This window comes from Venturia canescens, chromosome 7, assembly GCF_019457755.1.
Source record: "Venturia canescens isolate UGA chromosome 7, ASM1945775v1, whole genome shotgun sequence".
NCBI lineage: Eukaryota > Metazoa > Arthropoda > Insecta > Hymenoptera > Ichneumonidae > Venturia > Venturia canescens.
This window is the reverse complement of record NC_057427.1, coordinates 10,751,977-10,777,235: the sequence shown is the minus strand read 5'-3', so window position 1 is coordinate 10,777,235 and position 25,259 is coordinate 10,751,977. Positions and strand designations below refer to the sequence as shown.

The 25,259-nt window shown below is 35.6% G+C and overlaps 6 protein-coding genes and 1 long non-coding RNA gene across 17 annotated transcripts in view; 3 read left to right on the top strand and 4 right to left on the bottom strand.

Annotated features, from left to right (window-relative positions):
- The window catches only part of gish (casein kinase I gish), a 30,345-nt gene extending 22,356 nt beyond the window's left edge, over positions 1 to 7,989 (top strand). For 5 of the 10 annotated variants that reach the window (XM_043424519.1, XM_043424520.1, XM_043424514.1 and 2 more), the window contains 2 exons: positions 1,124 to 1,230; positions 2,315 to 7,989. In XM_043424519.1, the coding sequence (XP_043280454.1) occupies positions 1,124 to 1,230; positions 2,315 to 2,384 (177 nt within the window). In that variant the 3' untranslated portion in view covers positions 2,385 to 7,989. Of the gene's footprint in view, positions 1 to 89; positions 111 to 1,123; positions 1,231 to 2,314 lie in introns of all 10 variants that reach the window. The other 5 variants (XM_043424523.1, XM_043424521.1, XM_043424515.1 and 2 more) reach the window with 2 other exon arrangements.
- Positions 951 to 2,321, bottom strand: LOC122413891 (uncharacterized). Its single transcript, XR_006261655.1, has 2 exons — positions 1,454 to 2,321; positions 951 to 1,243 (listed from the first exon to the last, which is right to left on the bottom strand). It is a non-coding gene; the product is annotated as an uncharacterized lncRNA (long non-coding RNA).
- A 496-nt stretch (positions 7,990 to 8,485) lies between the features above and the next one.
- On the bottom strand, positions 8,486 to 13,150 carry Mat89Ba (nucleolar protein 6 Mat89Ba). Its single transcript, XM_043424499.1, has 10 exons — positions 13,001 to 13,150; positions 12,543 to 12,929; positions 11,692 to 12,448; positions 11,345 to 11,618; positions 10,969 to 11,263; positions 10,650 to 10,877; positions 9,954 to 10,561; positions 9,536 to 9,789; positions 8,993 to 9,402; positions 8,486 to 8,795 (listed from the first exon to the last, which is right to left on the bottom strand). The coding sequence occupies exons 1-10, from the start codon at positions 13,028 to 13,030 to the stop codon at positions 8,550 to 8,552; spliced, it is 3,489 nt and encodes a 1,162-aa protein (XP_043280434.1). The 5' UTR covers positions 13,031 to 13,150; the 3' UTR covers positions 8,486 to 8,549.
- Positions 13,151 to 13,556: 406 nt separating this feature from the next.
- Positions 13,557 to 16,525, top strand: LOC122413880 (NADH:ubiquinone oxidoreductase subunit V3). 2 transcript variants are annotated; one of them, XM_043424538.1, is made up of 3 exons: positions 13,557 to 13,753; positions 13,898 to 14,033; positions 15,845 to 16,525. In XM_043424538.1, the coding sequence occupies exons 1-3, from the start codon at positions 13,718 to 13,720 to the stop codon at positions 16,357 to 16,359; spliced, it is 687 nt and encodes a 228-aa protein (XP_043280473.1). In that variant the 5' UTR covers positions 13,557 to 13,717; the 3' UTR covers positions 16,360 to 16,525. The 2 variants fall into 2 exon arrangements, with proteins under 2 accessions (XP_043280473.1, XP_043280474.1); XM_043424539.1 differs by lacking the exon at positions 15,845 to 16,525 and adding an exon at positions 14,450 to 14,741 and having other exon boundaries at positions 13,568 to 13,753.
- On the bottom strand, positions 14,743 to 15,845 carry LOC122413881 (peptidyl-prolyl cis-trans isomerase-like). Its single transcript, XM_043424540.1, has 4 exons — positions 15,579 to 15,845; positions 15,301 to 15,510; positions 14,956 to 15,232; positions 14,743 to 14,841 (listed from the first exon to the last, which is right to left on the bottom strand). The coding sequence occupies exons 1-4, from the start codon at positions 15,671 to 15,673 to the stop codon at positions 14,749 to 14,751; spliced, it is 675 nt and encodes a 224-aa protein (XP_043280475.1). The 5' UTR covers positions 15,674 to 15,845; the 3' UTR covers positions 14,743 to 14,748.
- A 1,991-nt stretch (positions 16,526 to 18,516) lies between the features above and the next one.
- Positions 18,517 to 19,311, top strand: LOC122413888 (uncharacterized). The gene is made up of 3 exons (XM_043424551.1): positions 18,517 to 18,652; positions 18,739 to 18,893; positions 19,077 to 19,311. Exons 1-3 carry the CDS (start codon positions 18,524 to 18,526, stop codon positions 19,150 to 19,152), a joined length of 360 nt encoding a protein of 119 aa, XP_043280486.1. The 5' UTR covers positions 18,517 to 18,523; the 3' UTR covers positions 19,153 to 19,311.
- Positions 19,312 to 19,820: 509 nt separating this feature from the next.
- LOC122413878 (mitochondrial glutamate carrier 1-like) lies at positions 19,821 to 24,962 on the bottom strand. Its single transcript, XM_043424535.1, has 8 exons — positions 24,501 to 24,962; positions 23,449 to 23,505; positions 23,233 to 23,367; positions 22,711 to 22,860; positions 21,188 to 21,324; positions 20,880 to 21,065; positions 20,623 to 20,773; positions 19,821 to 20,305 (listed from the first exon to the last, which is right to left on the bottom strand). The coding sequence occupies exons 2-8, from the start codon at positions 23,490 to 23,492 to the stop codon at positions 20,167 to 20,169; spliced, it is 942 nt and encodes a 313-aa protein (XP_043280470.1). The 5' UTR covers positions 23,493 to 23,505; positions 24,501 to 24,962; the 3' UTR covers positions 19,821 to 20,166.
- Between the last annotated feature and the right edge of the window lie 297 nt (positions 24,963 to 25,259).

The following is a 25,259-nucleotide window of genomic DNA, read 5'->3' as shown; positions in this document are numbered from 1 at the left end:
ATGCCTGTTTTTTTGTTGCGTATGCGAAGCAACGCCGCTTGCAAGACTCGTCACATTGATTAATTGTTGGATCTATATACCTTTTTTAGTCACGACATCATCGGATTATGGTCAGTTTACAGTTTGAAATATTTTTTATGTTTTACGTCGCATGTGCTCTTGTGTTTTTTTCGGCCCCTCTTGATTTACCCCCGTTTGTTTCCTACTATCCATTTGTACTTTGCGTATCTTTTGGGTATATACTTTTGTACACGTGTAAGATTACTAATCCAAACCAACACACGTCCTCTCCCCCCATGTAATCTTCATCAGCCGTGTGTGCGATGAAACATTAGGCTCTACATGATATTTGAAACACCTTGGCATTATTTTTCCCGCATACCCGAACCCTCGATTCGAATCTCTGTGTTTCTGTCCTACTCGCTGTTATCATTGATCGCCGATATTTCAAATATATCTCACATCTGTAGATTATTTATGTAATTGTGTAAATTTGAAATTGATTTTTGCTAAGGTCGAATACCACGTAGTTAGACTTTCGAATATCGTTGTATTTACATTTAGTGATAAGATATTTTAGCCACTATATTTTTCGGCGATGTTACAATTATTTTGCGATTCCAATCAGTCAGTATCTACCATTGTAAAAGAAAAGCCTAATTTATACTTGACAAATACGAAGTTATTTCATGTCTCCATACGCAGTAGCAACTACTAATGTCTCCATTTTTTAAATTATTTTACTGGGATCAAATGAAAATATGATGAGCCACAAAAGCACCTTGCATTCGATGAATGGTGTTCGATGGAGTGACAAATGAAGAATTTTCTTCTGTCACATTGCATTTTTTCTTTTTTTTTTTTAAACAAGTGGCTGAAGTATCCTGAAAAGCTAAATCAATAAAAATGTTGGGCACTAAAAAAGTTATGAATTTGTATACGTTTCCGTGTAAGTTATTTTTGAAATTTTATTTTTCCTTGCCAAATACTGTTACACGAGTTTGATGATACTACAGTTTTTAATTCTATTCCGTGTGTATCAATGGATTTTGATTATTCTGAACAAAACTACGTATAATAAGGAAAATGAACAAAATTAATGGATAATTTTCGGTCGATCTAGGTGGTATCCTCGACCAATGGAGAACTCGCCAACGACGATCCTACAGCAGGGCACTCGAATACGCCGATAACTGCACCCCAGGAAGTCGAAATGATCGATGAAACCAAGTTAGTAGCATATCTAAATTTGTACATTGTCACGTGATTAATGCACCGTCGATTTACTCGAGCCTATACGTTCTTGTGAATTTAAATGAGTATTCATTTATTTTTGTGTGTAGACTCATGCGTGTTATTGATCTGTGAATTCTTAGTGATTTCCTCGCATGTTTTATCTCAGCTTGAAAATATGTAATATAAAATACTAATTGCTTAGAATTTCATCACTTACAGCGGGAAAAATGTTCAAGTAACGAAAAAAAGGTCATGCATTCGTTGCGGCAGATGTCGTAAATTCCAAAGGTCCGAAAATCCTCGCACGATAACCTCGTTAAGTTCCAAGATTCCTGAAATCCAATTTCTCGGTGAATACGATCGGAGTATGCGGGAATTTCTCATTGGTAATATAGTTGCCAAATATCGGCAGTATTGATCGATGGAAACGACGTTACCACGCCGCGAAAGTAACGCTAAACGTTTATGACCTTAGTTCGTATTCATACGTTATCGTGACTCGCGAAAATGGTAATGATTTTTATACAACTACACGCTCTTCTGTAATTATCATTATTTTTGTCTTTTTCTGTTTCAATCACAAAAAAAACTTATGAGATGATAATTTTATGCAATTGAATCATTTTTATGAACCTTAAAGCATGAATCTTCAAAGAAATTAGAAACGATAAAAAAAAAAACAAATTACATTACACCAATTAGATTTTCAAGTATACTCTTTCATGAAGAAACGATAGGACGTTCGATTCATTGAAGTGAACCATGATCCAGAAAAAAATTACGTTACCCCATTGTTTCAAAATTTACATGCAAAATCCTAAGGTCTTTCGTGAATTTCCCAAACGATACCGGCCGAACACGTTCGATAACGTTCAAAAAATTTCCTTTATCCTTTATCCTCTTGAAGAATCCTGCACGCGAATAAAAAAATAAACTTGTCTCACGCTTCCACGAAATAAAAAAAAGTACCACGTCCGAAAGTTCTGCACTTGCCGACCGGGGGTTGGCGTTGCATGTCGATGTCTGTTTTCTTTCTTGTTTAATAAAACATTGAACAAACGATTCTAAGTCCTATTAGTGTGTGCTTCATTTCCAGATGCTGCTGCTTTTTTAAGCGAAAGAAGAAAAAAAGTGGAAGACAGAAATGACTGTCCGGTACAATCGGGCTTGGTGGAACGGTACAGTGCGGGGGTATTAGTGCCGCGGGAAACGGAGGTACCGGTGGCTTAACAAGATGTGGCAAACGTGCTGGTGTAAACGTCGAAATTGATGATACGGAGATCGTTAACGTGAACGGTAAAGAAAATGGAAATACGGAACGCGAGGCTGTTACGTTGCTTCGGGACTTTAATCGTGCTACGTACAGTGACGCGATGCTTCATACAAACGTTACAACAACAACTACGACAACTACTCCTACACCACCGCCGTTGTCCAACTGACTACTGACCACACAAAGCCATTACTACTATCACTACTGCTGTTATTATTACCAGTATCACTATTGATTATTATTATTATTATTATTATTATTATTATTATTATTATTATTATTATTGTCATAAATTACGTCTCATTATCATTTGGGCCCTCGACCTCGTCTTCACGCTGTTATCAAAAATCACGTCGAACGATAAAGTAATTGATTTCGTTTGTAAAATTTTCGTAGTCTCAACGTTGTTCTCACACTCCATCGTCTCCCTGTTCGTTTTCCTGTCCTCATCTTTTCTTTGTTTCATTCTGTTAGTCTCTCTCTCTCTCTCCCTTGAATTATTGTTTAATCATGAAATTCCGGTTCTCCCCTTGAAACGAACGAGAACAACGTTGAAACTCGGAAAACTTCTTGACTAGCATTAACGAAAGAAAAAAAAAACTATTATTTGAGCGAATGTACAAGGTGTTTTTCGTTTTTGAATCTGGCTAACGAACACTTTTGCTGAAAATCTCGTTGGAACTCGGCAGAGCGTTTGGAGAAATATTAGAAAAAAAATGTTTCAACTGAACCGATAAAATGCTACCGAATCCGGGAGATTTTAAAAAATTTCTTAATGCTTCGATTTTCATGTCGTTGATGTCTCTTTTGGAGGATTGTAGAAATTGATTGTACGATGAAAGAATTTTGAAATTTAATCCGAAGAATGTTCCTTCGCAATTTGCTGAGCGATTGCTGAGTTTTCGTCGTACGATAAAGATATGAGAAAGAAAGGAATTTTTTAAAATAAACATAAGAGTATACGATTCCCGTCTAACGAACGCTCTTTTCTCCGATGCTCGAAAAATATTTATGTACTCGTAACTACATACCGCAAACCAATGAAGGTTCTTTCTTTTTTTTTTTTACTTCAAGCTCGCTTCGAATATAGTCGCTTCATACAAAATATGTTGTGTTTTTGTTAGTCTCCGGGTTAACGAAGAACGGAAAAATCTCTGGTTAAATCGGTTTAACTGCAACAACGTTTTGTACAAAATTCAAAGTACCGCTTTTTCTCTGTTCAATTCAGCAAACGTAACTGATTGTCAAATAATCAATTGTATTTGAAGTCGGTACGTTCAGAATGTAACAATGAAACCACGCGAACGAGAGAAGGAGTGAGGGAGCAACAGTGTATGCGCGTGGAAGCTATTGTACGCAGGAGTGCATCAATTTCAGTAAATCAGAATGACATTATTTTGCTTGAATTTTTAAAATGTATCTCTTTTTCCCAATAATTAATTAAATGTATCATAAGGCAGAACAATTTTTGCGAGACAGACTAAAATTATTCTGAGATCGTTTATAAATTGAAAAGTCACGTGCTCGAGTCATAAAAATGAAACCGAATTATCATATCGTCATTTGTAATCTTTCGTTGCTGCATCAATTTCATTTTCTCAAAAACGAATTCTTTGCGAGATTACGATTTTTTGAAGAGCTAAATACGTTTTTAGGATAAGATGAAAAATTGGAAAAAACCGGTGAAAATACTGTCAATCCAATGAGGGTATATTGAACATTATTCTTTTCATTGTTTTGAGTATCCAAAAAAATTCTTCCCACTCAAATAATCGTTCAGCATATGATCTCTGACCAGGGTACGAGGCGTCATAATAATTACGATAACGTTTGTCACGATTCGAGAAATATGATTGATTTTTCACCCCCACCCCCCCAAGATAAATTCTTATTATAATAATTGTAACCCCCCGTCTAACAGTGACAACAAGTAGGTGTGCTTTCATACAGCGAAAGTATGTCCGAATTCGTTTACTTCGCGGTGAGAGAGAGCGAGAGAGTGAGTGAGAGGGATAGAATGAGTGAAAAATCCGTGTGCCGTCGGTCCATCTTTATAAATAGAATAGACTCATGATTATGTTATTTTTTTCTCTGTCACGTAATAAGCCAGAAGGACGAGCAGATTATCCAATAGATTTCGTAGTTTCGCGTTTAATGGATAAATGAATTTTGAATAATGTTTACAACTAATAACACGACTGACTGCTGGTTAAGTACGGTTGTGAAATCTCCCGAGACTCGGATGTTACATTTTTCCTTCTTTTTGTTTATTCAAAAACTTGTTTTTCTTCTCTTTCTGTTCGTTAGCGGCCGTAAACAACGTGCCTCAACAATGGAATTATTGTATTTACAGATAAATGGTGGATTTAAGACAAATGAAAAAGAAACGAGTTTTGTTGTTTTTTTTTTTTTTTTTTTTTTTTAAATTGCGATTATTATAGCTGTGGATAAGTGCATCAAGTAGTTACAAATATCCGTCGACTGTGTGTGCGAGGGCTATTCCAGTGCCGGCGACTCGTCAACACTATGGAAAATCATTGATACAATTTGCCAGCCACCGCGCGATCGTGCATCAAATGAGGAAAGGACGAAATGATTTTTGCCGAATACGGTTGTGTGCGATTTTTACTTTTACAATTTCGAAAGAAACATGATTTTTTTAGTAAAATTGTGAAACCGCAATCGAGCATTTATATCCACATTTTGCGAAAATATTTTAGAATCGTCCAATGATAAGCGGCATTAGATCGCTCTCGGAACAAAATGTATCGATAATTTCATTAATTATAATATGGCAAGACGAAAATGACACTGAAGACTACGACGTATAACACAGTGTCGAAAAGTGCATAGTCGCTTACTTGAGATAAAAAAGAACAAACGATCGAACATTGTCTTTGTATACATACGAGGAAACAATCCACTGTAACCGAGCTTGCATTTTTTATTTTTAAATCGATGCATTGCCCGAACAACGGTAACGATGTAATTTCTATTGTTTGTACCAGCAACTACCATTAATCGATTTATCATGGATCTTATGCCCGTGTAACATGTACCGTTGCAAATATCGTTATATATTTTTAAAAGAAGGTTTCTATTTCGGAATTGGCAGCTTTTTTTGAATGATACAAGTGGGAGGTTAGAAAGAAGTTTGGATAATTATATAGTCGTACGAGAATCCAAGTCGTTTGTTAACGAGAAAGAGAAAAAGATTGAGAGCGAGATAAACAATAAGTTTAACACCAGCACGATTAATAATCGTTAACCACGACCATGTACGATCATAAGATTATGCGTTCGTCGCGATTATCGTTTTTTTTCTTCTTTTTTTTTTTTAAAAAAAAATCATGTGAACGTGCGAGTACGAGTACTTTTGTTCGTGTGTCAACTGTAAATAATTATAATGAACATAACAAAAAGGAACGAGAAGCCTTGGAACACGTGGGAATATAAAATACAAAGAGGAAACTGTGTGAACGTATATATATATATATACGAGTGTTGGAGATTTCGCACTAGAAATATGATTATGTAGTTTGTTCTTCAATGAAGGGACGAACGCCGAAGCGATTAATGAATAAATAAAAAAATAAAAAAGTTACAAATACGATTATATGTAAGGGACGGTTGAATGCTGCGGCCGTGACATCGCGTTTAGATAATTAAATTAATACTTAACACGTTAAGTGATGCGTGATGCCGATAAGAGAGATGTTGCTTATGCCAAAAGAAAGGAAGAGAGAGAGAGAGTGAGAGTGATAGAGAACAAAAAGAAGTAACTACAAAAATAAAATATAATTAAATGCAGTGCGCCTCTTGCCTTGCGAATGAGAGAATCCAAGGCGATTCACCGCTGTCGTTACAAAACACCGTCTCCGTCGTACGGTTTTACACTTTTTGTGCAAAAGTATCCGTTACGATTCTCGTTCGAATAATTCGAGCCAATTCCACAGTTATATAACAAGATTCATTGACTGGTTGAAGAAAATGAGAATTATATGGGCGAGCCTCTTTTTTTCATTCGAAAGAGACTGTGAACGAGTTCGACAGAGTCGATGAATCAATTTTTAGGATCAATTCCGTCTCTATCATTTACCAAAATATTCTCAAATGGGATTTCATGAAACGTCTATGAAATTCTTCAAAATAATTGAAATTTATTCAGAAGAAATGCCTTAATATAGTCTTACGGAAGAATTTTTGAAAATCGACCCTGCTTCAGACTCGTTCTCGGCTATCCCTCGAGTTAGGATTCCATCAAAATACCAAACAATCGATAATAATAACGTTGAAAGATAATAGTTCATTCCTATTGGAGCATCAGTCGAATAGAAAAATAAAATATTCTTGGAGTCTTAAATAATTTATCGTGTGAAAATTCAATTATTTTTTTCTCACCAAATGTACTATTTGCTGTACTGATTTTTAATTTATAGTCTAATTGCCTTGAAAAATTTTACAAAACAATTGTGAAACGCCGCAAAGTTCATGAAATTCACGAGTCGTCCATACGGTATTGGTTTGATGCTGTTCATAAATATCATCTCTGTTGTTGTTCTCGGTACAAAAATATTTCGACGGATTCCTCAAACACGCGGCAACCACGAAAATCCTCATTTTTTTCACGTACAGCATGATTTTGTTTCTGCTGCCCAGTGAGAGATACTTTGCCAAAATATTTTTGGGTCTCAAAAGTTCAGTACTTTAAAAAAAGTGGTGTGATCTTCGAGCGAAACAGGATGGAGCGAGAATAACATTGCCATTGCACGACTCACGATGTAACGGATTAATTGGAAAATGTGGAAGTGCAAAAGAACAATTCTCATATTGCGACCTGTGAGCGAGTGCTGATGCTAGATTTGGAAAACTCTCCGATTGGTCACTATACTAGATAAACAAAAATTAGCTTCGACGAACGGGAGAAAGGAAAAAAGGATATTAAAAAAAAATAAACGTTTGACAAGGTAGAGGCAGTAAAAAAGCGGTGTGATTGTGCATTCTATAACTATCGTCCATCGTAATAATAAGTTAGGTGATGAATCTTTTGTTTTCCTTATTCGCGCTTGTATATATTTATACATATACACGCGGTGCAAAAAGCTCATCCTCGTTCAGCAATTATCGATCGATCAAGCTATATTAATCGTGGGCAGTTAAAGAGAAACCACGCCACTGATCGTTTATAACGTGCGCATAGAGACGCGTGTCTTAACAGAAGGAGAAAAAAAAAAACAAAGTAAAAAAATCAGCACCGCTTCATTCTCTCTGCCGGACGAAGTTAAGAGATTATAAGAAAATAAAAGAGAATAAATGAATAAAAGAGCTCGCTCGAGATCTCTAAAACAAAGTTGCACGAAGGAATTTTGCTAGTGCAATTGGCATCGTTTGTAATACGTCTTAAAATTAATAATTTTAATGTTATAAATTTATGTACATAACGATTAAAATGATTTAGTCATACATTACCACTCCACTAACTCAATGAGTATCATTGCGTATATTTTCAACGTTCGTATATCGTCAATACGTTGACATCAATTATTTTGTTAAAAAAAAAAAAAAAAAAAGAAAACAAAGAAACAGAAACATTTCCAGTGTACAAACAACTCGTATCGTTTCGTTCTGGCACCAATTTCATTTGTGTCGAAGGATTCGTAGTATTTTGCTCCAGTTTTGTTTTTCTTTCTCAAATCGAGTGGCTTTCACATCCAGACTTAATGCTTAGATATGCCGAATATAAGACACACGTGTACTGTAAGCTGTGATGCGATATTCCTAGCGATTTTTTGTTCATTTATATACCATACGATACACCTAATATTATAGTATAATTCAATATTCCATTTATTATGAATATTATTTTTACACGGGCGAAGCCCCGAATAAAAATCATTCTTGTATATACACTCACATTCACACAACATACATTATACTATATCTAGTAAACAAAAAAAAAGAAGAAACAAAGATCAATTTTTATGGACTAACGACTTTTACTTTGACAACGTGTTTTTTTCTTTGTTTTTATTAAAAATAATTAATCCAATTCTACTCTCTTGGACTGTACATCGACACTCTTTACGAGTCCTTTGCCTAAAATAGAGAAATCTTCGATCATCGCAGATACGTCGAGCACGAGCTTACCCTCTTCGTTCAGTTTTCGACAAGACAAATTGGAGATCTTAAATTCTTTCTTTTCGAGAATCGAAGGCTTCAGCAAAACTCCTATTACCGAACCACCGTATGTATCGTGAAAGAATAAGGCTACCTCGTCGTAACCGCGCTGAAAATGAAATATACCGCTTTTCAATCAAATCGTTCTAGTGGATTAGTATGATTCATGGGGAGAATAAAGCAGCTGGGAGAGTTTTTTTTATTAAAAAATCAAATTCGTTAAAAATAGTATCATTGTCTTTTCACATCTTGCACCGGGTATCAAATTGTCGAATAAATATTTTTTGCAAACAAATATTGACTCACCCTCAATTCTCGAAGATAACATTGAACCGGATCAAACGCTATGACCGGTATTTTCTTCATCGGTTCGTCCTCTAACCGCTGTAAATCTGTGATAGGATATTTATCACTGAGATCATGGAACTGATATCTTCTTGGATTTAACGAAGAATGCACTCGTATAAGAAAATCGTATTCGCTGATTGAAGCTTTGAATATCGCGCGGAATGAAAGTCTTGAAACTGTGTCGAGCTGCTGGTCAACGAGTTTCAATGCCTGTTCGGCTAGTGAACCGATTCGATTCAAAACTAGCTTGCTCGGAGCTTTTTTCGACCATATGGAGCCGTCGTGATCGTAGGGAGTAGAAATAAATATTGGGGGATAAGATTCCCCTCCGGACCTAAATGCATTTTCTACTGTAACAATTTCTTCTCCTGGAATTAAAATTAAAAAAAAAAAAAAATCGTTTTAAACATCGAGTGCATGAATAAGGGCCGTTTTTAGACCTTTCAACATTCGACAGTCACTCAGAACTGAATATCGGGCTTGAACGAAATTCGTTCTTACTTGTCATTCCATTGTTGAAATTGACGAATATTGGTTCGGTACTCCACTGACGACGAGTGAAAAATTCCAAAAACCTGAGGAAAGCAACCTGCGGTGTTTGTGCTGGTTTGTAAGGATCCGGAGTAAGATAAATGGAAGCAACGAGTAATTCCACAACAATTCCCGGTATATGAGACTCGTCTAACAAGTGAGCCGATAACCATCGCTTCGCAAGGCAGCAAGTTGGTCCAAATGATGGTTGTTGAGAGTGCAAACTGAGAAATCAATTCATTATGAAATTTATTGTTCCTTTTTTAGTTGAAAAAATAAAAATTGAGCATATTTTCCAATTTCTATCGTTATTCCAGTGAAAATGATAAACGTGACGTCAATATTTCAACCGGAAGCTCGAATAATTTGGTGTCAAAAATTTCCATACCCGTGCAAAGCGCTGCTCAATTTTGGCAAATGGAATAGTCTCTTTTCCAATTCTATAGACTCATCGTTGTCTCGGTATTTTTGCACGTGATCCTCAGATATTTCACGTTTTAAAAGAGCTACTTCTTTTTGATGAGCTACTTCTAACCGAAAGACAAAACCTTCCTTGAGAACATCGACCCAGTGAGAATTCGCTTGAGCAGTTAATTGGCATTGTGTTCTAAGGCATTCTGCGATTTGTATATGAAACGCCGCTTTTGTTTTTCTAATAGCCTCAAGTTCGTTAGGCCATTTTCCGCTCATGCACAGTTGCACGTTGGCGTCGATCTGAGGCACGTATTTGGGAACGCGTTTCGACGACTTCTCATTTATCATCGAATAATGGCTCTCCGCCCGCGTGACGAGAGAATCGTTGGTCGAATCCGTCACAGCGGATAATGGTGGGAAAACTTCGGTATAACGAAAAACGGGACTACAGCCTTCGACCCCGGATATTGATAGAGGTAAATCAGTCAGAGAAGTCAATTCTTTTTCCAAAACACCAAACACCCTGAGAACTTGCAGAGTTGCTTCTTCACCGGTTCCATTTGCAAATTTTAAGCCTTTTATCTGAAAACAAAAACCGGATTATTAAAATATGACCATTTTTAAAAGAGATTCGAATTCTGAGCATTTATCACGATTAGTCATTCATTACCTTTTTCAATTGCAAAAATTCTTCGATTTCATCAGCCACATACTCGTACTGATTTTTCGAGAGATCGAATTTTTCTTTCAACAAGAATGTGACTATCTTTTTACAAATTATTCGCTTTATCGACAACGTCTTTTTGCTCTTTGCCCAAACGAGAGCTTCGCAAATTGAACCATCTTGAAATCGTCGCAGCTCAGATTTGTTTCCCCAAAAGTTGCGAAATATTGCAGCCTGTTGTCACAAAAAAAAATTTAAAAAAAACAAAAATTCCTTCCAAAGTAAAGAACAATATTTTTTTTGAATTGCTATCAATTTTTTGTACCTCTTCGAGATTAGCGTGTGGGCCCTTGTCAATGATATTGAAACAATTGTCAGGATCAAGCGAAAAACCGATCATGATTTTGTCAGGACTTTTGAGTGGATCTGCTGTGATCGCCCAACTTTTTGGTGTTCCCGCTTTCACGTACAGATTTGAAATTCGATTGCCCAAGCCTTTTTTCAACACTCCGGTGATTAGTTTCACAGCTTGCGTTCGTTTATCCGGGCCATAGTCGAGTTTTTCATTGAGTGAGGCGTAATTCTCAATAATTTTTTCAATTACAGCCATGTCGTTGAAACTGAATAGAGTTTTTTTTTATAAGTACACCTCAAAACTGTAAACATTTGACAGTTTTGTTGATACATTCAGCGTTCCTTACCATATTATGTTATCGAACGTCCTACAGAAGGGTACCGGTCGCATGAACAAAGTCTGGAAACTGTCGAGATTTGGGTTGTCAAGACATTTGACGGCTCGTTGAGCCTCACTACGAACCCAATTATAAGTATCAACCGACAAATGTGCAGCCAAGTTGTGATAACCAGTTATGTCGAGAAAAACGCAATCGTAATATTTTTGATACTCGCTTAGTCTAGTTTCAACCTCATTCTCCGAGCACATAGCTGCTCCTTTCCCGTTCCAATCGCTCAACCCTGTAGACAAGTATAAAAGTTGTTGATACTGTTCTCATGAGAAAATAAAAAATTGGAAACCATAACACTTTACCCAAATTGATCCAAACGTTCCTCACGATTTGATAGCTGCTCATAAATGTATTGAGCTTTTTCTCAAACAACAAATGTAAAACATACATTGTCATGATATGGTTGTTGAATGAATCGTGCGATTCATTAAGCTCTCGTTGTCTCAACCAAATTTTCAGCAAAATTATTCCATCCCGCACATTTGGATATTCTCTGACAATTTTAGCACCAGCATTATTAACTCGTGACATTGTAAGGTCACGAAGAACGATAGAATTATAGTGAGGGGTTGGCAGAAGAGATTGATCCTCAGTGATTTTGTCATCATTAAAATACCATTCTGGTCTGACGCTATTTTTCTCTGGTAAAAACCGATTTAATTTGAAACTACTCTCCTCCGCACCAAGGTGCACATGAATCGTAATTCTTTTGCTTAGTTTCCCTTTTGGAATCAGCTGCAATATTGGTGTCCAAACATCACCTACGAAGTTTTTACTATCCACGAGCTCTTGATCCATGTTTGCTGTCAACCAAGCCAGATACAATGCTCTTTTCTTCATGTATCGATAATTTTGATAATCGAGCTTTTGGAAAAATTTAGAAGGCATTTCGATCATGACATCTATCACAATGTCTGGGCCAGTTACGCATCCGAGGAAATAGGAACCTATCACTTGAATATTCAACGGTTTTAGAAATTTGAAGACACCTTTTTGGTCTGATTGTGTAATAGACTCAGGAACTTTAACTTCCTGTATTATTTTTCCTGCTGTTGTCAACTGTGAAAAATCAACAAAATTAGATCAAATATCTAAGAAGAAATTTGTTTGTACAAATGAAAGGAGAAAGGAACCAAACAAATAGTAAACTCACAGGGGTTTCTTCCGATTCCTTAATCGAGAAAATATTTTTTTTGAATTTCAGGAACCAAGCATCAAAAAGTTTTCTATATTTGTCTTTGACTCTTGTTGCACTGAGGACCTCTTCAATTTGTAGTCTGAATAGATTAGAGTGAAACAGTGTCTCGGTTTCCCTGAGTTGATTCAATTCATCGGTTGTTGGTTGTTTGAAGAGGTCTTTTCTACGTTTCTTCTTTTGATTTTCCTCTGTACTATCGCGATCGGCAACCCTTTTATTACCCTTTGCTGGAGATTCTTCCGAAGCTTCACTTTCAGCTTCACTCTGGTCGATATCATCGTCATCGTCAACAAAATTTTCAAATGAAAAATCATTGGATGTCTTCTGAATATCGCCATCCACCTTAGATGAAAAAATATCGTGAAAAAAAATTAAATTGTTTCAAACGATTGAAAGTATTATTGACATTGTACCTCAGAAGTAAATGGATTTTCTTTAACCATGATTACAATTCGCACGAAATCGATTATATACTTTTTTTTAATCCCAATATATCTTTCTATTCCACTATTTTCATCGTTTATACTTTGAACAAATTATCGTTTAAATATTATAACCCGCCGTGTACTTCACAGGTTATGTACAGACGCACGTGGTGAATTTGTCATCACACTGTACACTCAGTCAGTATACACTGGCGCATTTGTATGTCGGAGTCGTCGAGTCAGTCGAGTTGAACGGTCAGTGCGAAACCTGCCTAAAAGTCGGTAACTAAGGCCTCAATGTGTATTCTGCTCTATCAACATGCAGTCATTTAATTCCGATAATATTCATTCTCATATAGACTACGTCGACTATGGTCGACTACGTTTACACGGCCCTCTTATTCCGGTTTAGTTATATCAATATAGATATACAAAATGCATATCTGTCGATATATATAAATATACCCGTCTGTATATACAAAACCGGAATAAGAGGGCCGTGTAAACCACGTGTAAACCTAGTCATATATATATATATATATATTCCCATATTTCTAAGCAAAGTTACGACAACAGCACACCAATACTTTTCTGGTTCCACTCATATGGAGTAGTACTTTGGCAAATACCCAATAATAAAAAATTGATCCCCCGAAATAAGGGTTATTAGGAGTTGTTAAAAGAAGTGTACGAAATAAAAAAAATATGTTAAGTGCTTTCACTAGACGATTTTTTCACAAGGTAAATTTTGAGAGTTAATTTAATTTAAGGTTTAGTTTGGATATAATTATTTAGCACAATGTCAAAAGGTTAAAGCTATATAAGCTTGCAAGTTTTTTTTTTATGGAATTGCGAATAATTTCGAACGTAAAATCATATAACCAGGGACTCGGAGGTGCGGTAAGAGCCTATGGACAACACAAAACTCCAACCTCGAGCCAAAGTTCAACGAATCGGCCGCAGCAAATTAATCCAAATGTACCTGGTCTGAGTGAAAAATGTGTAGATGTACCAAATTCGCGTAAGTCTTTTTTTATTCTCTGGTAAAATATGGTTAAACGTTTATTGGTATTACATTAGTTATTGAGCTACACGATTGTCGACATATACTGCATTACTGAGAACTGCAGTTGAAAATATCGTATTTTATTGGTCTTCCAGAATTAACTTCTCCAAGATAAAATTTTATATACAACAGTGATGGAAAGAAGCTAGTCATTTTTTTTTGGCTATAACCAAAGATAATTATTAGTAAAAACAAAGCTTTAGTTTGTAATGCTTGAAGATTCATTTTCATATTTAACAGGAATAATGCATTTATCAAAAATGTAGAAATGTAGCTTCAACCAATGCTTAAAATCTTATCAATTTTTTGAGTAATGATATTTTCATGATTGAGATATTCAATGTAAAAACTTTGATAATATTATTTTGCAGCTGTTGGACCTGGTGCGGCAAAGAATGCAGAATACAAAAATCCAGAATATTATTGTTACCATGTGAACAGTTTTGCTGAAGCTGAAATAGAGATGGCCAAATTTCGACTTCCAGCTCCATCTAACAAAAGAAAATTTGTGCCCTAGTGATTCTATAATTGGTGTAAAAAAAGGACTTCTTGTATATCTTACATGATTTGTGAGAATAGTAATTTATCTCATAGAACTTTGCACATGTCAATATGAGTTCCGAGATTGTATAAATAAATATATAGGATATCTCAAAAACATGATCAATTGTCAGTTTTCAAGCTCATCGTTCTCCAGAACTCCGCATTTTGAAACAATAATTTTCATTGTTGGTTTGCCAGCTATACTTCCGTATCTCTCAATCTGCAATTTATGAGAGACATAAAAATTATGTCTCGATGTCAACAATCAATTGTTGTGCAGTTCTTCACATTTTAGTTATTCCAAAAATGGAATATCTGTTTACAATTTTCTTACCTCTTTAAGGGTAGCAAGACCTTCTATGACTTTTCCAAAAACTACACGTTTACCATCAACACTTTCCAGGGGCTTAAAAGTCAGATTAAACTTGGAGCAATTGGAGTCCTTTTCAAAACCGCACGTAGATAAAATTCCCCTTTCCGAATGTTTCAGCTCGAAACTTTCATCTTCAAATGTATCACCGTATATAGAAGTCTCACCAGAACCATTGAATTTTTGTACATCACCTCCCTGACACCAATAACCTGGTACTATGCGATGGAAGGGTGTTCCTCTTGGGAAAGTGGGAAAATAATCAATAGATTTAATTGTAGAATGACTTTTCAAGCTGTTTTTACCTACTGGTAAGAAAGTCCGTTGAAGCCTCTGCAGAAAGAGATGAAATTTTGACAGGTTTTTGGGACAACATTATCGAATAATTGGAAAATCAAGTTTCCCAGTTTTCGATAATTGACTGCTATTACTATTTCGAAATAGCATATCGGTCTGGTGCGATCTTCGATCGGTTTACTCAGAGATATTTTCTCCATAATACGAGAAGGTTGTGCGTGTCTGGAGAAAATAAATTGTTAGGTAATTTTTTGAAAAAAAAATCGCACACCTTCAAAAAATCTACTTGCCTATTATTTTCTTTCTCCACTCTAGACTTTTTTCGCTGTCGCGTTGGATCAGCGGTGGGATCCAAGCCATTTGATTCGACAAATCTAGCCAACATTTCATTATTTTTCTCAATGATTTTACTGAAATCCGTTTTTCTCAGATTCCAACAGTCTGTCGATCCCTGTTTCAAACGATGTTACCGAAAATGTGTGTTTGAAAAGGGGCTATTTGAGAAGCTGTTCGATTTCTATCAATTATATAACAAATGCTCTTCCTTTCATTTTAGATGAACTGTTTAGCGAAACAAAGCTGGTTAAAAACGCATTGGTAGAGAGCAGAGAGACAACGGAAACGGATTTTGCAGAGGAAAATAGTATATTAGAAGCAGCGGAACGAGAAAGACGAAAATTAAATATCATAATAAGAGGGGCGACATTCGATGACTCGAACTTGAAAGCAGAAGTGGAGGCATTCTTCAAGCGAAAACTGGGACAAAGAGTGCAAGTGAAAGACGCTATAAAGCTGGGAAGAATGACTGACAACCAGACTGTTTTAGCAGTTTTTGGCTCGTTCGCCGAAAAAAGGATTGTAATGAAATGCAGAACGGAGCTGAAAGGATCAAGGGTGTACCTAGACGACGATCTTACGAAAAGTCAACGAGAAATACAATGGAGAATTTGGAAACAAGCAAAGGCAGAAATTGCCAAAGGGAGCCAAGTAAAGAAAGGTTACATGAAGCTTATTGTAGACGGAATATGCTGGAGGTGGAATGAGCAGACCGGTCGACTGGAACAGTCTTAATAATCAAATTGAATATTGGAGAATGCAGTGGGATGAAAATTCAAGTGATGCTAAAAATTGAAGATATTCAAATGATTAAAATAATTAACAGAAGAACAAATTGTGCAAAAAAATTCTTTGTCGAATAAAATTTCCCGAAAATATAGACTTGCAGTTGAGCGATGTATAGCGTTGAGTTTTTTTATAAGCTCCAAATTTTCTGCGTCGATCTTCAAGATAGTTTGGGCGTCGGCCTCAAGTCTGTGTGGTTTGTAGTAAGTCTTGATTGGCAAAGCTGGCGTTTTGTTGTCGACTTTTGGCTTTATGTGAGAAGTATCGAAAAAACTTTTTCCAATTTTTCCAGAACCATTATTTTTCTATTATAAATATTTAAACATAGTAACAATCAGAAGCAATCGAAAGAATAAAGAGGCTACGATTCTTCAAGTCAGTGGTCCATTTACAAGACTATCATTTTTTTACTTTGTCACGATGACTCGTAATCGTGGATTTTCCAACTTTCGATGAAGTACGTCCGGCTGATTTTCTCATAGTTTGTCTTTAACGATACTCACAATTTGATATCTTCAAAAAACTCAATAAATGGGGTTAACGAAACTGGCAGTAGCAGACGAAACACGAAAATTGAAACAAAAGTGAGAACGAAACGAGAACCATGGACGCTGAAAATATTCGTCTATCAAAAACATTTTTTATGAATATTCCAGAATATTGATTAGTACATACTTTGTAATTCAATCGACCAAAGTCTGTACAAAGTTACATCCATGGACGTCCCAGAATTTTTTTGGACAGATGTTATGTTAATATTTGAGGTATTTTTTTGCTACAGGGCAACGAACCGAAATATAACTATTCAAATATTGGGTAAACAATAAACTCGAGATAACGAAACGACGCTAGAAAAGTTCGAGAAAAAAATAATTTCACGATTTTATATTCATTAGCTGCTTTACGAATAATATTCTTGATTAAATATACCAAAATTATTGCAAATAATACAACTTGCATGAAAAAAAACAAACGAAATTGAGAAAAATTTTTTTAGTCGTCGTAGTGATACACATAACTAAAGAATTTATTTTTATGTCCAATAATAATTGTACACTCTCTCGAAGCGTGAATAACTCGCCACGTTTTACTTTGAGTGATCTTACAATTTTTTTACCGAAGCAAATATTCTTTTCGAAATTGAATTTGTATTGTTGAATTGATTTTTTTTTCTTCATTTTATGCCGGCCTGAGAAATATTTGTATTATTTTTCTATTTTCGAGTCGTCATCTAGTACATTCGGTGACGACGTTCGATGATGAGTCGAGAAATTATAGTAGGCAAAAAACTTTGTTTTTTTATTGAGCTTAAGATTTAATCAGTAGGAGGCCTCTTTCATGTTTTTATTTATCTGATTGGGTCCAATAAATCAATTGATACCAATATCTCGTGTGTTTTCGTTCAACGACCAAGTACATCCAGGATAATTTGGAAAGTCTCTACTCAAATCGTTATTATTTGATTGAAGCGAATCACACTAATGTTCGCAGTGACCCGTTCATTTTCATTTAAGATAACCGCATTTTTTTGAATGGCGTTGCAATTGCTTGTTTTAGCTATAAAATTTTGACCATAAATTCCCTTCATTTTCACACTAAATTAAAAAATAATTTTAATTCCATTGCTCCGAATAAATGGCATTAGATTCGAACAAATCTTTTTATGGGTCCATTTTTGGTACATTAAAACTTGAAATATTGCCTTAGATGTTGACACAGCAATTCGTGAACGCAAATCATTTTCTGTTCCAAACTTTCCACAGAGATAAGTGTACTCGATAGAACACATGATTGAAACACTCGTCCTCGTGAATAAAACATGCTCTCTAATGGATTTTTCGAAATAGAGAATTTTATTGCGTCTTATTTTTCGGACCCATCTGTTCGGAGATAATATGTAAAAAAAAAACACCTGAAACAATAATCGAATACACGAGGGAACGAGTATAAATACCGAAGATTTATCACAGAACCGTCAGAATCCTTGCAAGACTTTCCTAGTCGAGCATTTGCAATCTATTTTGAAGCTAAAACTAGTTTTTTGTGAAAATTTCTATCGTACGAATTTCACTGTCAAATTTCTCAACGAACATTATCTACGAGTATCGCTACGATGGTGAGACTTTCTGAATTTTTCGCCATTTGGCTACTCACCATTGGAATCGTTAGCTGCTATGTCTCCAGCAATCGAGCCGCTTCAGCGAACGGAATTGACTTTTCCGAAAACTCTGAAAGTTATCAGGTTTGTTAGCTTCAAAATAAGTCAATGATCTTGTAAGTAAAATAATCATTGCTTGAAATAATTATGATTTTTGTTACTCCTTCCAGAAAAATTCTAACAACGTCGATAATGTCCCTGCTCATGATCAAAATGAAGATGCCAACGACGATAACGAATTGGCAAATGGAACAAGTGAGGAAGAGGGTGTTGCAGGTTCCGTAGATCCTGAAAAGTCATCGGACCACACAAGGATCGTTAGAAGGTACGAAAGTTTTTAGAATTCTCGGTTGGGCCAATATTCGTTTTATTCAATATCCAGTTGCCCGGAAACGTCTTCACTCCATACTCCGGGTCCTTGAGCTCTTTTGAATCCCTGCTCTCTCTCTGTAACTGTACGATTATTATTAATTTTTGAATATTTTTACAACATTGTAAACTTTTGCAGTCCGGACGACAATGCGAACGTACAAATTTGCTTTAGAACGGTTTGCAAATCTCGCTCTACGAACGCAACTGCTTAAAACATTTAAGGGAGAATACAGGATGAAACAGATGTCAGAATAATGGTATGCAGTAATATCACGAAATTACCCCCCGCCCCATGATGTTGGTAACACTTTTTGTATGGCTTGTAATGACCAATGTAATTTGGCTATAAATAAAATTTTCTTTTCATTGCATCTTCCGATAAGTTCGTCGATTTCCACGATAGTTGAGCGCTAGCTTCGAGTATATGTGTTTTGTAGAAATTTTTTGTCGGCAAGGCTGGTGTCTCGTTGAAAATATTGCATTTATGTGAGAAATGGCAAAGAAACTTTTCGCAGCTTTTTCAGTACAATTTTTTTTCTATTGTTGCAAATAATTGGACGTAACAACGATTCGCAGTGATCGAAAGAATACAATTTTTTAAGGACAGCACTCCATTCATAAGACATGATTTTTTAAGTTTGTTTCGAAGACCCGTTGTCGTGGATTTTCATAGTTTAATTTTATCGGTACTCGTGCGTTGAAATTATTCGTAAATCAATAAATGGGCTCATTAAAATGATAGTAAAAGACAAAACTCTGACTGAAACAAAAGTGAAATAAAAAAACGAAAGTACGATTCGTTATTTTTGTGATCGTAGCTGGTAAGTATATTCACCGTTCAACGCTACAATACTTTGTACACTTTTGTGTAACGACGGAATTCATCGTGACGACTAGGGATTTATTCAACACCTTTCAGCAATAATTGACGCGTTACAACTGTCTATTTACATATAATATGTTCTGGGAAATTTTTCGGCGGGTATGGAACTATTATCGTATTCGTGTACGTCTGATGGATTACTTGATTAGTCTCAGATCGATTGATCAATGACTCCATCGATCAATCGAATCTTCGAAAGAAGCACAATATTTTATTGCCAAAATAATCTCAAAGCAAAACTCATGTCTTTGTCTCTTTCGTTATCTCAATAATCAAGAAAAGTTATTGTCGGTTTGTTGTTCGTTTTTCTTTCTTGAATATTACTAAAAATGCAAGACTTTTTTTATTTGATGCCGAGTAGATTCTCAGCCACTCCAAGATAATACACCGTTTGAGCAATTCCAAATAGCGGCGCAATAACGATCATACGGCACGCTCCACCCTTAAAAAATGCCGTTGGTCCTTCGTTCTTCAATGTTTTCCTGTAATGATAGATTTGAAAATTCAACACGCGATTAGTTTATCAAAGAAATCGTCTGCGCCACTGAAACAATTTTCTTTAAAACCGAACTTTAAAACGAACTTGTCAGCGAACTTCCATCGCCTGACAAGCTTTGTCAAACTTTGACAAGCTGAATCCGACAAGTAATTTATTCGAGTACTTAGAAACCGAAAGTCTTACGAAAAAAGTTGAAAATTACTGTTAATAACCGTTGAAGCTCGGAAACAAGATTATTGGTTGAGAAGTTGAGTGCAGAATTTTCTCTACTGCTGTACGAAGCAAATTTTTTTTGCTCACCCAATGCAATCCAACACGCCATTGTACGTGGGCTCTCCAGGCGCTTTGTTTATCGCTTGAAGTCTTGTTTTGATAACATCGAATGGATTGACCGTGAGAGCGGCAGTTGATCCGGCGCAACATCCCGCGAGGAATGAGCACCAAAATACGGCTGAAAGTAAATAAATGAACAATTTAGTAAACTGATGACGATGATTTTTAAGAAAGAAACGAAAAATCAACCAAATTACGGAGACATCTGTCATGAACAAACTTACAAGAACCGTCTTCGCGTTTTGGGCCGAGACCGTTTAATCTTGCGAAGAGTGGAAAATAGATAACGGAAAATGTGACGTCTCTGAGTGCAGTTGCACCCGTACCCTGATAAAGTCCTACAATTCCTCTTTTCTTCAACAATTCCATCGTTAGAGACCAGGCCGATACTTTAGGCAGTGTTTTTCCAGCTGTGGAATGTCGAATTCAACGTGTTTATTTTTCTAATTGTATTTCAGGAGATTTTTATAATTCGACAATAAAAATTACTTTTTCATTCGTTAATCTTGACGAAAAATTTGTAATTTTTTACCAGACTTCGCCGCAGCAGCAACGCGTCCAGCATCTTGCATCTGAATCTTCAACAATTCCATCGGAGTTGTGATGACGATTTGGCAGGCTCCTGCGGAGCCACCGGCAAGCATTTCGCGTCCAAGTGGCAACGGTTGTCTGCGGAAATCAAAAGATGTAAAAAACAAATACCACACGAGAAAGCATCGGAACGTGCAATATTGTATTAAGCTACAGATAATGAGATGAGATAAGAAAATAAAGTAAATTCATTGCAAAAATAGATTTGTGACAAAACTCATGGAGTCGCGGGTAGAACATTCACCGATAAATAAATAAAGGCTTTTTTGTAGTCGGACAGTCGTCGTCATATCGTACTGACACTGGTACGAAGTGGCGAAGAAAAGTACAGAAAGACGGATGTGGATCTTGAGATAAATGAACGGAGTAATCTCTGACTGAGAGTTGCTTTAAGAGCTGCATGATGCTGATCCTTGTCATAAAATCATTCTCGATTTATCTACATAATTGGATAAAAAAAAATGTCACACGATTTTACAACACTTCGTTTGGAATGCCTTCAATCCATCTGGAAACATGCTCCAGACAACCATGTCCAATTGCAATAATAACCTCTTATTTTCCTCCTTTATGGATCGTTTCCATTGTAATGTTTTTCAAAACTTGGATTCTAAACGTCAAAAGTAATATCATCAAAATTGGATGAGATATTTTGGAATTTTGGACTTTCACCGCAATCGAGTTGTGTTTAAGCAACTGCTCTTTATAATAGGAATAAAAAATGAGAATTTTTTTTATTGAATTGAAGGAATATTAAATGAATGATTACAGTACACAATGGAAACTATACCCTGATATTAAAGGAAATCTGGCATCGGTAGGATTGTCGATAAAATAGATTAAGAGATATGAACCATACAGGGATATAAATTGGAACAAAAAGTGTAGTCTGAATTCATAACGGAGCATCTAGCAATAATAAGACAATAATTGAAAAAAGAAATGTTTCTCAACAAAGTAACAGAAATGGCTGTTACTGATAATATTTTGTCATTAGAGTCGGAATATAATAACAAGTACATGGGGTATGTCTCAAAATCCAAGATCTACAGGAGTCAAATCGTTTGAACTTGCCCATAGGAAAGTTGTTTTTCTTTTGGTTCGATTATTCGAAAAAATGTGAAGAAAAAAAAAGTCATTTTTATACCTACTGGCTTGATAATGTTGAGACGAAAAGATTTAAACCAGCAAGGATTCACTCCTGTTCATTTAGCAGTCGGTCGATGATAAGAGGATCCTGACGATTCGAAATATCAATAAAAATTGTCATTTACTTCGAGGTTGGAGCAGAAAAAAATTGGGACTGCAGACGGCTTAAGTGTACTAACAAAATGATTGCTTTTTTCTGTTGACGACCTAGTCGGAGGGGATTGAAGAAAAATTGAAACTACGAGAGAAAAAAAATGATGGTGGGAAATGCGATATAGAGCGCAAGTTTCATATTTGCAATGTTACATTTCTCACCCTGGCCCAGTGGACAAGTAATGCCTGAACATGTCATTCGCCGTCAGTTTGATGGCCTTTTCTGGAGTGATCAGAAGTATATTTACCGCAGATCCTTTGTACATTCCAAAATATCCTTCTGCCGCATAAGTTTTCTTGAAACAATCAAACCTGCGAGCACAATTAAAGATTTTTCATTTATTTTCAACTCACTTGCCCCTTATCATTTTCATCAGGTACAGCTCAATGAAATATAAAAAATCAATCTTTGCATCGATTGTCCATTGTCCCATAGGTTCGTGATTTTTTTTCTGTTACTTATAATTTTATTATAAAATGTTAACTTTTTAATTCATTTTTCCATGGAATGAAATTATAAACGATCAATAATCGATTGAATGTTGTTAGACTCAGAACAAAACTGGTTGGATACGGACATCAATGGCTAAAATTGAATTGTTCGTTTCATCAAGTAGATGCTGGGAAACACGGAAAACTTTTTACAATATTTTACACACACACAATAAAATCCTATTCACTCACATTGAGGAGTACATCTTTTCACCGGTGGGCCCTATGACTTGATTTTGTAATCTCGTCTTCACTAAATCTAGTGGAAATACCACAGAGACTCCGATAATTCCAGCAATTCCTCCATTGACAATTTTTGGCAAAAGCCTAAAAAAAATCAAGTTCTTTTTAATATGTTGATCCAGAGTTTTGAAGCTTCTTTCTATCTATTTGGTTGAAGATACTGACTTGAAGCGTTCGGAAGGAGGTGGTGCAACATCTTCTTTTGCCATTTCTGCTAATAGTCTAGAAAAATTATTGGTAGAAAAACGAAATTGTAAATAATTTTTGCATCCTCAACTGAATCATACCAATTGAAAATTTATAAAAATAATCAATGTATAATAAATCAGTTTTAATGAATTTTATTGTCATAATAATGTATTGAAGACAATATTAAAGTATTCTTTATCCAAGCTTGTATTTTTTCTGTTCTATTCCCATTTACAAATAAAAAGCCATGGTGTATCACGTTTCATCGATAAATACTGTCAGAGAAGTCGATATCTACATGTTTTACTTTTATCTTAAATATATATAAGACAAAAGTTACCCAATGTTGCCTCTTTCTATCTGAATTTATCATATATCTTGTCATACCACTTAAAGTGTTTGCGAAATTGTTTTGCGGATAGAATGACTTTCATAATGTGTAGCAAGCATATGGACTATAATTGATCACCCCTCATGATCAATTGAACATCAATTGATTACTTATTTCCAACAATCAAATCTACAATTGAATAAATATTCGAATTATGTCAGTGGACCCACTTTGCACAGATAATTTATTTAAAAAAAAAGGTACCAAGAAGGATACATTTAATTATTAAAAAATGTTATCCAAATGTAGATTAATATTTTTCAATTAAATTTAATAAGAAAATTGACAGTTACATGAAAATCGAAAAAGTAATTAAATGTCAAATGACCTCATGAAAATTCAAACCATTCCAATGATTGTGATTGCTGCAACTGCTTTCAATTCTTTTTCATATTACTTCATTTTTTTCAGCCATATGAATAACTATATATGTATGTATCCATACGTATATAAATCACACATGTTCGTATAATTTAATTAAGCATTAAAACCCCACGAGCTTGTACAGTCCATTAAACAGAGGTGTTTTCGAAAAACCACCAATACAAATTTTTTTCGTAAATCCTTGGCAAAACATCTAATACCTTGAGTTTTGAATAAATTATATATATTTTTAGAAGTCCGAAAGAGAACTCACCAGTTACGAAGCCTCTACCGAAAATGTTGACCTTGGAAGTAGATTACTCAAGTTCCCAGCTCTATTGAATTCTACAAAAAACTTGGGAAGCTCGTTTTTTGTGTGTAAGTATGTATTTATATATAGATAAAGATGAACGTCACGGGAAAATTTTAACAGAACACTCACAGTCACTATATCGTCATTTATTATTGTCCCCAATTGTAAAATACCCTGTGCGTGATAACGTTTGCAAGTTTTCGGGTATACTTTTATCGATTGGAAGGTTTTGGAGTTGAAAATTCTATACCGAACCGCTTGAGTCCACCAATTTCGAATGTACATAAATTAGCTGTCGGCATACGAAACGTTTTCAATGTTGCAGCAAGTTTCGGCCGAATGACGGCCCTAACTATGTGACGTTGATCTCAAGGGTCTGACGGTCTGACACTACTCGTACTTTCTTCTTCAGGGTTTCAAGATCGGGGTGGCTGTTTTATTTGGCAGTTCTCGAAACATACCGCATTGGTCGATCATTTCGAGAACTTGATTCAACATACCAACCACACAACATGGAAAACAGTGTTGATTTGTTGGCCTCACTGCCCCCCACTGAGGTCGGGTGGGAGATAGGTATAAGAGGGTGGTGGGGTAGTGGAAGTTGCTCAAAGTAACCGGTCAGTCAGCTGCTTCCAATTTCGAAATTACTCACGACAATTCATGTATACAGCTTGTTGCCCAATTCTTGAATATTGCGGACTTAATTGAGAAGTGTTGCAA

Bases quoted from the DNA above. Each gene is read 5' to 3' on its own strand.
- Mat89Ba (XM_043424499.1), bottom strand. From the start codon at position 13,030: ATGGTTAAAGAAAATCCATTTACTTCTGAG. The intron at 12,930-13,000 runs GTACAATGTCAA...TTTTCATCTAAG, and splicing joins AAAATCCATTTACTTCTGAG to GTGGATGGCGATATTCAGAA. The intron at 11,264-11,344 runs GTAAGGAACGCT...AACTCTATTCAG, and splicing joins ACGTTCGATAACATAATATG to TTTCAACGACATGGCTGTAA.
- LOC122413880 (XM_043424538.1), top strand. From the start codon at position 13,718: ATGTTAAGTGCTTTCACTAGACGATTTTTTCACAAG. The intron at 13,754-13,897 runs GTAAATTTTGAG...TCATATAACCAG, and splicing joins CTAGACGATTTTTTCACAAG to GGACTCGGAGGTGCGGTAAG. The intron at 14,034-15,844 runs GTAAGTCTTTTT...CTTTCATTTTAG, and splicing joins TGTAGATGTACCAAATTCGC to ATGAACTGTTTAGCGAAACA.
- LOC122413881 (XM_043424540.1), bottom strand. From the start codon at position 15,673: ATGTTGGCTAGATTTGTCGAATCAAATGGCTTGGATCCCACCGCTGAT. The intron at 15,511-15,578 runs GCAAGTAGATTT...TATTTTCTCCAG, and splicing joins GTGGAGAAAGAAAATAATAG to ACACGCACAACCTTCTCGTA. The intron at 14,842-14,955 runs GTAAGAAAATTG...CATAAATTGCAG, and splicing joins GTCTTGCTACCCTTAAAGAG to ATTGAGAGATACGGAAGTAT.
- LOC122413888 (XM_043424551.1), top strand. From the start codon at position 18,524: ATGGTGAGACTTTCTGAATTTTTCGCCATTTGGCTACTCACCATTGGA. The intron at 18,653-18,738 runs GTTTGTTAGCTT...TACTCCTTCCAG, and splicing joins AAAACTCTGAAAGTTATCAG to AAAAATTCTAACAACGTCGA. The intron at 18,894-19,076 runs GTACGAAAGTTT...AAACTTTTGCAG, and splicing joins CACACAAGGATCGTTAGAAG to TCCGGACGACAATGCGAACG.
- LOC122413878 (XM_043424535.1), bottom strand. From the start codon at position 23,492: ATGGCAAAAGAAGATGTTGCACCACCTCCTTCCGAACGCTTCAA. The intron at 21,066-21,187 runs GTAAAAAATTAC...GACATTCCACAG, and splicing joins TGCTGCTGCGGCGAAGTCTG to CTGGAAAAACACTGCCTAAA. The intron at 20,774-20,879 runs GTAAGTTTGTTC...ATTTACTTTCAG, and splicing joins AAAACGCGAAGACGGTTCTT to CCGTATTTTGGTGCTCATTC.